Genomic DNA, 10,842 nt, shown 5'->3' on the forward strand with positions numbered 1-10,842 from the left:
GCTTGCTTAGCTGTGCTAATTTCAGTGCTTGTAATTGTCCCAGTGGTGCAGAAGCTAAGGACGAACACGCACAGAGGCTGGCACCCTTCCCTGCAGATCGCTTGTTCTTGGAAATGGCTGGTGCTGAGGGACGCTGAGGGAAACACGATGGGTAAAAATGAGCGTTACAGGGCGCACCGAACCGAGGGCTCTGCAGCCGTATTGTCTAAATGATTAGCACAAACTTACGACTGGACAAATGACTTGAGCTACTCCAAAAGGGGCTCCCGAAAATAGGATAAAGCGGGTGACTGCAAAACATTGCCGACCAGCGTCAGTGAACGTATCTTGGAATAGCAGTGATGACATCAGGGGGAACTTAGCAAACGGGAGTGGCGGTGTGACATAAATTGGTCATTCAGCAAGGACAAGGGTAAACCTCGTGTTGGAAACATCGGTTGTGCACACACGGCAGGAAGCAGCACGGATGGTCGGTGAATTACCGCGTGCCACAAACCGAACACCAACCACTTCAGACTGCTGCTGCAAAAAATGAATGTCATGTGGGGATATATGAACAGGAGTGCCATATGTGAGATGTGTGAAATAATCCTCCCACTCTGCTGGGTGCTGAAAGCCTCAGCCCGAATCCTGCGCCCAGCTCCAGGCACCGCGCTCCACAGAGGATGTGGAGCAGCCAAGAGCAATGAGTTTGCTGCAAGGCCAGGAGGAACCAGCCGAGGGAAGCTGGGATGGAACAGAAGAGGACTGCACAACTGGAAGTGTTCCCACATATGCCAAGCAGAAGAAAATACATTGTTTTCCAGATGCTGTGGATGAATAAGGGCAGCTGAGCTGCAGAAGGGGAATTCGGGTTAGACATGATGCCAGTGCTGCAGAGGTAGCACAGTGAGCGACAGTGGGAAGCGCTCCAAGGAGACAGAGCTGGGGAAGACATCATGTTGTCCTGCAGCAGAGGTCAGACCATGTCTGGGGAGCCCCGTCAATTCACAGTGCTGATGGAAAGTTAAAATTCCTCAGCTGCTACAAACCAGGGAAACTTCATTAATGATTTATACTAGCAGAGGGGCCTTGCCTGAAATGTGTCCAGCCTGTTTTTTTCTATCTAATTTTTGCTTTTAGCCATGAGATTATGAGTAATGGCTATGGGACTACACCGTTAGCCAGAAATCCTTTAGCTTTCTAAAGGTCAGTTAATCTATGATCTAATCTGATGGTCACTGAAATTAAGTGGAAGTAGTTCAGCCAGCTCTAATGGAAAGTGGTTTGTGTCTCCAGCCTTCAGCTACCTTGAGCTAAACCATCCTCTGCAAGCAAAGTGACGTATAGGAATGAAACATATTTTGAAATGAGTTGATGAATCTTGTTGTTTTACTGCAGCAGAAAAAAAAAGAAAAGAAAAAGAAAGAAAAGTCATGCCTTTCCAGCTACTACTGTTTTAAAGCAGTTCTCATTATAAACTCCTAAAAGCTGTTAGTGCCTTCTGTTCACCTGTTGATGCTCCCACTCATTGGGAGACCTCAGTGCAGCCAGGGAAGCGTGTGAGATTCCCATGAACGCGCTGCTCTGCCCTGGCTTGCTCACAGCGAGAGCTGAGCTGTGCATCTGAAGCTCACGAAACACGACCAGAAACAACATGAAAAAATAAAAGAAAAATAACGAAACGGTTCGGTAGGAGCACTAGAAGTGTGACATTTTTCATAATGATCTGTGTATTTAAGGATTCCAAATCTCAGCGTAGCCACTATCAGTGAACTCATGATTCGAAAGGCTGCCCCGGAAAGCAGCAGCCTTGCTCCCTGACAAGAGGTAATATTTCAGAGTAACCTTCCCCAGCCACTTTCTTTTCTGAGGCTGCACTTCAGACTGTTTTCCTGCTATGGCTACTTTTTCGTAGCTTCCACAAACAACTCGCTTTGAGGAAGAGATTTTTTAACACGTGCATAAACATAAAAACCCACAAAAGAAAACAAAGAGCCCGGTCAGAAAGCCTTCGACTCTGACTCCTTGTGCTGTTTCTCCTCTAGATTATGAGGCGGTTGAATTTACATGGATGTCACCTGAAAACAAGAGTGACGCGCTGCAGCCGATGCAATGCAGCTGAGCTCTCTTTGTCACCAAATACATTCTGCACATTAGCTGGTAGTGTGAGGCACTGAAGCATAGTCTTTAATTAAAGTGCAACAACACCGCAGATACAGCACGGGCATGGCATGGGAACCCGGTGCTCGGTATGAAAACAGCTGTGCTGAAACGCGATGTATCACTACACGATGCGACTAAGTCAGTGAAGGCACTCTTACTCTTGAAATCTGAAGTATTCCTGAGCACTGATTTTCAGCTGGGAAAGCTGTGATCAAATCAATGCATGTATTATTCTCCACAAATGAACAATGCTGAGAACGAGGGCACATTAAAACACCTACGGCGCGTGGAGCTTTTCACGCTGCTCATGAACCAAACACAAACACAGAGTCTGTGGGCTCCCCAAAGCTCCCTCTGCCCCCGGGGAAGCCCTCTGCCTGTCTGATTGGAGGGCAAACGTCCTGAACCACCAGCACCGACGCAAGGGCACGAGATCGCGGCTTGGGAGCTGCCTGTCCTCCTCCTGCCCTCCTTCCCATCCTCCAGAAAAGATCCCACAACACAGCGAGGGGCTGCAGCACAACGCACAGGGAGCTCCTGCCCTGCACAGCTCTGCTCCGCCAAGAAGCGAGCTCTCCATCCGCCCTTTATTTGTCAGGGCAGCAGATACTGCCAGTCCAGCAAGAGAGAGCCACGCGCAGGTCTCCTAACGCTGGCCACTGAAACGCAGAGCAGCAGCAGCAGGGCTCCTTGCACCGCGCATGGCAGCAGCACGTACTTGGTCCTCACCACCACGTGGGCACTGCGCCATACAGCAGAAACCCAGAAATAATCGCAACGTCCGGGCACGGCACAAGCTGTTTAGGAAATGAGGCGGTGCGGATTTGGCACGGGGCAGCGTTACAGGGAGCAGATACTGGGAGTCATGCAGTGCTGCTTCTCCGCCGGCTGGGAAAGGCGTCAGGGAGGCACAAACACACAAAAGAGAGAGTAGGAGATAGTTACCTAACATGACGAAGGGGATCCCCAGGAAGGTGGAATTGTATTTCCCACCAGTGAGATTGATGATCCCGGCTGCAGTCAGGGTGGCAAGGGTCACGGTCAGCAATCCCAGCAGGCCAAGCCAGGGTTTGCTGCGGACACAATCCTGCATGGAGCAGCAGAGAATGGCCAAGGTGACCACAAGGACCAAGCTTGTGATCAGGTAGCGTTCTGACACCCTGCTCGTCTTCTGGAAATCCTCCTTCAGCGAAGAAGAAGTGAAAGGATACATTTTGACTTTCCTGTTGGATTTCTGGAAAAGTTCAACAGTGTCACAAAAAATGGATTCCCACTTTTCTGCCACCATGTCATTCAAGGAGTTGATTGCCTGCAAGTAGTAGGTGAGCTGAATGGCTTCTGCAGACTTCACCCGGTCTTTGCTGTGCACAGTAACCCCACCAAGCTGATGCCCGTTATACACTTCCCTGCCATCCTTTAAGTGAGTAATCGGATAAGTGATTGCAAAATTAGTTCGATTAGAAGAACGAGCAGCCTTTAATTCCTCCAGCACATGCACTATGTCGTCCACTATGCATGTCTTGTCATTGTTCAGGATACATATATGGGCAAACGTGTAATTGAAACCAGGTCTTTGCACTTGGATCCTGGTCACAGCAGAGTGCAACTACAAGGGAAAGAGAAATCACAGACGTTATTCATCAGTTCATCCCGCTCGGCAGCAGCCAGAGCAACAGTGGCTCGCAGCCTCCGTCCCTCTCCTATTCCAGCCAGACAACGGCAGCGAGCGTTCTGGTGGCTGCGGTACTCACGGCACGCTCAGCGCAAAAAAGAAGCATGCATTAAAAACAGCAGCGTCACTCTCCTGCGTCCCTTGCTGGTATCGCGGGCAGGTGGGATGGCAGGGACAGCCTGGCTGGCACAGAGGATGCTGTCACGCCGGTAACCCCCAGGCTGCAGGAGGAAGCTGGGGCGCAGCCTGCAGAGGAGGGCTGGGACCGTCAGCGCACCTGGAGCTGGCACTGGTTAAACCATCAGCTTTTTGTCTCCCCCTCGACCCCATCAATCCCTCCGCCTACCCGAGAGCGAGAAGTCACAGAACAGTCACCAGCGTTCTCCTCTCTGTTTATCAGAGGAAGCCTTCATTTTAGAGCCCGCGGGCTATCCCTGCTTATTGTTTGCTTTCAGGCAGCTTTTAGTGCAGCCCCCGTTTTCAAGTTGCTTTGCATCCTGCTGAAATTTTCCGTGAGCTCTGATCCAAAGCACGTTCAGTTTTTTTGGAGCATCAAAAGGGCAGGAAGATTATGCTCTCTTCTGATAAAGTACGGAAAAATCATACAACCCCTACTGAATCCATTTTAATCAATGCAGAAGAAACAAGACATCTAAAAGACATTAAGGGAAGAGCGCTAACAAGTGGGGTTGCGGTATTTTTCAGAAGTAGAGCACTGAGCTTGCTAATGTGAGGAGTCTTAGCAAAGTGCAAGCTGGTTTGGGGGTATTTTCCTTATGAAATGTAGAGTCCTGAATCATTGCTGTCACCGTGCAACTCCTGGTGTGCTGCGCTCGCTGTGCGAAGGACACCAAGACCTCCCATAAGGGTGCTGCCAAGGCCAGGACCACCTCTCCCCCCCCAGGTGTGAGCCCCAGTGGCTGAATGTCCTCTGCTCTCCTGCAGTGGGCACGGGGACAACCTGAACCTCAATGCTGGGACCCCCACACATCACTGCTTCTGCTACCCAGTGCCGGCACCGCCTGAGGCTGGCAGCCCTCATTCAGCTTGTCTCTAGAGGGGGAATGGCCTCTTTCTGCCTTCAGATTTTGAGCAAGACAAAAAGGATGGGCTACGGGGACACAATTCCTTGTTTTGTATCTGCATACGGTTTCCCAAAGAGGACAGTAGGTTGCTGTGCTCAGTAGAGGCTGGGATTAAGTGACATCTAATGGAACTAGTTCCTTCTGAAGAGAAATGCTGATTATAAAGCAGAAGATAGTGCACGGCACAGCAGCTCATACACTTGTCTAGTGACAATGGATGACACATCTAATACTCAGGGCTAAAATCCTGCAGAACTTAAATGGTCATAGCAACGTCTCTGGGCTATTTCAGTCCTATTTGCAGAAAAATAAAACCAATGCCATTTGGATGATACTATCAATCTGATTATTCTACGGTTACATTGCATTGTCTGTGATGGAGTATAAATTTAATCAAGCTGCCTCCATTCCTTGGGTTGATATGATGTCATATATGCAAAAATACAAAGTTCTTATAATCTCAGCATTTCTCCAGCAGCTTGGACATGTGTTTTTTCCACACTTGAGCAGTTTTTACTTCCTACAGAAGAACAGTTCAGTACTGACTTTAGAAAGACAGATTTGAGAAACGAACTGAACTAATGGACCTTTTCATGGCATCGGGAGAACATGGGACCTTACCACGGTGAGAAAGAAATTCTCCATCTTGGTGGGAAAACAAGTAACTTCCTGTGTGACAGATAAGGGGCTCTTGCACAACCTTTCTTTCTAAAACCATAATAGATTAAGAGATTTGCAAGAAAGTGTCAGAGAAATGAGCCTGCAGTGGGAATTCTTCCCATCTTTCCAGCTTGCTTTTGCAAAGTTCTTCAAGAGCTGTCTTAGAGCACTGAATTCAAAGGTATGGTTGGGGAAAATGCCCTGGCTTACTGATCAAAGACAGACATCTGATTTTGTTTCCAATGGCAGTTGCTGTATGTATTTCATTGACAACAGTTGTAAAGCCAGATGTCATATAGAGAAGTGCAGCTGAGGACAACTAGGAGCAACAAAAGGAATTTACTGCTCATATTGGATTAACAGTACAACTGCTTCAGAAAGGATCCATCAAGTGACACAAAACATAGGAAGGGAAACTGTCACACAAGTTTTACCTACCCTTCCTCCCTGCTGCATTTGCTGCCGTATACATCTGAACCACTTTCTTTTAATACTTGGGTTATAAAATAACCTCAGCTGTCACAGCTGCTGTAACACCTTCAGCAGAAGGCTTAATACTTGTTGCTCCTTGGGAACGATGATTTTGGGTTCAGGGCCCCACACTGCTCCCATCCTGACACAGCAACAGGGCAGCCAGGAGCCTGAGTCTGCCACCAGTAGGAGGTATGGATTGCCCTGATGGGGACAATGTCATCATGCTCAGTTCCGAACAGCAGGGAACTATATCCTAAATAAATCCACCAGATTCTCATTTACCCAACTGTTTCTTATCCTCGCTGATCCTATTAGTAGAGATGGAGAGCTAAAAGAATATCAAAGGCTGCCTGAATAGCTTTCCTTGAAGGGAGACACGAACTGCTTGCTCATCGTTCACAGCCCGTTTGGTTAGCAAGCAGTGCAAGTGACCTGGGAGGCAGCTCTCCTCCTGGGAATGCTGCTGGAGTGCTGCAGCACGAGGGCTGTGCAGCACTGCCGGAGCTTGCTGGCCACGGCAGCATGCGCTGCTTTTGGCTGAAAGTGCTCAGTCATACAAACATAGACTCATATAATCACAGAATGGTTTGAGTTGGAAGGGACCTTTAAAGGTCACCTAGTCCAACTCCCCTGCAATGAACAGGGACACCTACAGCTAGGTCAGGGAGCTCAGAGCCCTGTTCAGCCTCACCTTCGGTGTCTCCGGGGACAGGACATCCACCATCTCTCTGGGCAACCTGTGCCTGTGCCTCACTACCCTTACTGTAAACAACTTTCTCCTTATATCCAGTCTAAATCTCTCAGCGGAACAGCAACTGACATCCCTCCCTCTCCATGTTTTGACAGAGCCCATCCCTTGCCATTCCCTCTCCTTTCTAAAAGCAGTGTTTCTGTGCGTCCCGCACTATGTCGGAGATTTCTGGAACAGCGTTTTGTCTTCCTTCAGCCATTTGTGCTTGGTAACACCTTGGTCCTGGCCTTTAAGCCCCATGCTTGCTGATCTGTTCACTTCAAACACAGTAAAGGTGGTTTCAACAGGGAGACAAATCCCCTCCTGCGAGCAGCAGCAGGTGAGGCTTGTGGGCCTGGCGGGGTGCCAGGATGCCGCTTTTTCTCCTCAGTCCATGCTGAAGATCCAAGGAGCAACACGAAGGGAAGAGGAAGACGTACAACTCTACCACTTTGCATAGAAGTCCTGTTTGTAATGCAGTAGCAAAACCCTGCTGCCAGGGTTTGATGGCTCGCTCAGACTGTAAGAACCTTCCTACAAGGCACACAGATCCTGTCACAGCAGGGAGGGCTCAGAAACTGCCGATTCACCTGTAAAATGCTCTGATCCCTGAAACTCTCTAAGGCCATGTTTTGCCATCTGCTAGCCCAATGACGGCCCACAAGGGCCCAGCTCCTCATCTGTGCAGTACAGGGAGGCAGGGACCATCAGTGGGTCCAACATAGACCTCCAAGCAGCCTGCATGGAGGCTGCAGGTGAGGCCCGTAAATGTGTCAGCTTCATCAAGCTCCCATTTCATAGAATGATAGAATGGTTTGGGTTGGAAGGGACTCTAAAGCCACCAAGACCCAACCCCTGCCGTGGGCAGGGCTGCCCCCCGCCAGCTCAGGCTGCCCAGGGCCCCATCCAGCCTAGCCTTGAGCACCCCCAGGGATGGGGCACCACAGCTTCTCTGGACAGCTGTGCCAGCGCCTTACTACTCTATTTCTCATCCCATTTCTCACTTGCGGAAGGACAACCTGACCCTGGGAGCTGGGTCTGCCACCAGCTGCAGTATGAAGGGTGCACATAGCCTGTGCTTGTCATACAGTCTGTGAGAACGTGTCTGGCTTTCCTGCGGAGCAGTGCTGTACAGTGTTTTATAGGTGACATCACTCATCATAAGGACCTGAACACGCTTTGTTACTTGACAGATAGTCGATGAATGGCCAACTAGATAAAACTAGTGAGATATACGTATGTCTTCCCCTATTGCAAATGAGCTGGCACATAGAGTCATGTTTTACTCATGGGAGTAAGATCTTTGCCATGCCGTATTATATCGCCTTTGCTAATATTTGATTCATTCAGCCTTCGTCTGATGGTTAAAACTAAATGTGAGCTCCACCTTTTTCAGTGCCGCCAACTCATTATTTTTTTTATTGCCATTATTACCAAATCTGTGGTTTCCTACAGCACCACTGGCGCCTGAACTGGTGTGATTCTTTTTCAAGAACCTCAGTTTTCACTGCAAAAAGAAACATCTGGTCACACGGTGTGGAGGAAGGCCTGAGACGGCTCAGAAACGAAGTGATGAGTGAACTCATTACGTGTTACTGCTTCAAATCCCAGCTCTGATTTGAGCTCCGGACTGCTCTCTAGTTTGAAACAGTGTTTTTCAATGCAGGCTTCACTCTCACACAAAGCTGGCTCACTCTTTTGGTAATTTTTATGGGTTACCTGTGCCAAGGAAAATGAAGAGTGAAAAAAAACTTTTCTTGGACTGCCATAAATTTCATCACTTTCTCTATGATCTCAGTAATCTTTGTCATGTCCTACCTTTGCAGAGTGCTTTTTTATTCACTTTGAGAGACTGCCTCAGTGAAAAAGCAAAAGGTTTACACGAGAGAAAAGACTGACAGAGCTCTCAGCTTAATTCACAAAAGAAAACACTGTGGGCTCTGTAGACACGGGCAGAATTAAACTACTAGGAATGTATTTTAACCAGAAGGAGATGTGGACAGGGAAGGCAAGGAGCTTCCAAGATGGCCCAGGCCTCGGGCCCAGCCCGGGCACCTGGGTCCAGAGATACCTGTCAGTAAACTCATGGCCTTCAGCAGTTAATTCAGGGCTTCAGAGGTTGCTGGAGGCAGCAACCTCCCAGCCAAGGATGGGGGCTGCATGCACTGCCAAGGGAACAGGCTGGCGGATCCTAACAGCTTGAAGAACACATTAGAAATCGTAGCTGGACTTCTTTTCCAGCAGCTCTACAATCAGATTTCCTATAAAGATGCTAAGATAATAATTATGGAAGCGATGTATTTTTACAACTAATTTTCCACCTGCCCAAAACGCTGTGGATTGTATCTTCTCCAAACAGTCTTCATGTAAATAACATCTAAAATTGTACAAAGCACAAGGCATCAACTGAGGGGCAACTACCGCTGCTCAAACGTGTGTTGGCAGATACACGTACATGTACACATTTCTGACTATCCTCTTGGTAGCTACAGATAATTGTGAGCTAAGACATTTCCACTCTGAAGTGGAGAAGATTTCCCAATGAATGTGATCTTAATTCTGACCAGCAGCACGGCAAGCCCACCTGGATTTGTTTCACCAAGAGGAACAGAGTCTGGTTTGAGCTGTATTTCTCAGACTGCTACTGGAGGATGTGACATGTGGGCAGCACAAGTCCCTGATGTGGAGCCTGGCCAAGGGCTCTGAAATCCACTTCTCATGATCGGCATGGAGAGGAAGACTTCACTCTTGCTGCTGATCACACATCAGCATGTCCGGCGTCCTTCTCCACAAGCATCATGTCTCTCTGTCCTTACAGCACCTCTTGGAAGGGGGCAGATGATGCAGTGCTCACCCTCACTAAGGACTCCTCCAGCTGAGGCACAGCAGACGGCTCTTACTTCATTGCAAAACCTCTAGAGCTACAAGTTCACATTCCATCATATTCATCAGTGTATCTGCTCCTTGTCCTCTCCCTGAGCAGGAGCGAGGGGGTTCTCCTGTACACCCCAACGTCAAGGCCATTTTTCAAGTCACTTAGTCAGGAAGCCTCTGTGTGGTCACGCTAGCCAGCTGCACTCCTGCAGTACCACCTGGACTCTGGTGGCCAGGCCTCGGTGGCCACACTGTGTGGCAGTCCCTGACCTCTGGGCCCTGCTCTGGAGCGTGACCTCCCCTCGAGAGGCTCTGTCCCCTCAAGCACTGCGCCACAGGAGGCACGACCTGGTGCGATGACCACATGTCTGGAGGCTGCCCCTCTGCAGCATGCTGCTGGCCGTCCTTCTTCCCTGGCTGCGCCCAGATCTCACCTGTGTATCTTAATTCTCATCTGTTTTCGCATAAGATACGTTTTAGCCCTGCAGCATTGTGCTGCTATGACAACAGGCTTGCACTTCTGCTGCTTTCACACCCTTGTTTTTCTTGTATTAGGACTCTTCCCCTCATCTTACAGCCTTGCTCTGAAGACATGACTTCATCCTTTAATTTTTGTAGCAGAATTCATTATTTGTTCTGCTGACAATTCCTTCAGAAGCGCCGTCCGTCAGTGCGGGAGCTATGCAGAGAAGGTGGAGACTACTTATCTACTGCTAGATCTGCAGCTGACTGGCTGCATCCAGGCATTCAGAAGTAGCGAAGTTTTGAAATGCAGGGTCGGGTGCTTAAGCTTGTCAGAGCTGCACCAGACCCAGCCCTCGGTTCTGCTTACAGCCAGCACCGAAACAATAGCTTCAGCATGCCATGCTGGTACAGCAAAGCAATTAGAGATAACACAAACATGGGAACATAAACATAGCTGTTTCCTCCACGAGTTTCCTCACACGTAGAAAATAAATGAGGAAATCCGGGCAGGCTGTGGACAGAGTGTGCAGGCACACAGAGGCACAGACACAGTAATTAAGGGGCAGAGGAAGGAAAAGAAACCCAAACAAGTATGAGGTCTGCACAAATTTAGAGTTCAACTGTCTTGTTTTGCAACAATCACAAGTTATGCAGCACTTAAATAAATGTGTCCTTATGCACGAGTATCTAATTTCAGTATTTGCTTGTATGCGCCAATAGGTAGTTAACCAGCTAGC

The 10,842-nt window shown here is 48.8% G+C and overlaps 1 protein-coding gene across 1 annotated transcript in view; it reads right to left on the reverse strand.

Moving 5' to 3' along the window:
• PTCHD1 (patched domain containing 1) overlaps positions 1-10,842 on the reverse strand; it is a 41,290-nt gene that overhangs the window by 26,774 nt on the left and 3,674 nt on the right. Inside the window, exon 2 of the mRNA XM_425565.8 lies at positions 3,091-3,751. Within this exon, the coding sequence (XP_425565.4) occupies positions 3,091-3,751 (661 nt within the window). The remainder of the gene's footprint in view (positions 1-3,090; positions 3,752-10,842) is intronic.

The sequence above is a fragment of the Gallus gallus genome, chromosome 1 (assembly GCF_016699485.2).
Source record: "Gallus gallus isolate bGalGal1 chromosome 1, bGalGal1.mat.broiler.GRCg7b, whole genome shotgun sequence".
Lineage (NCBI taxonomy): Eukaryota > Metazoa > Chordata > Aves > Galliformes > Phasianidae > Gallus > Gallus gallus.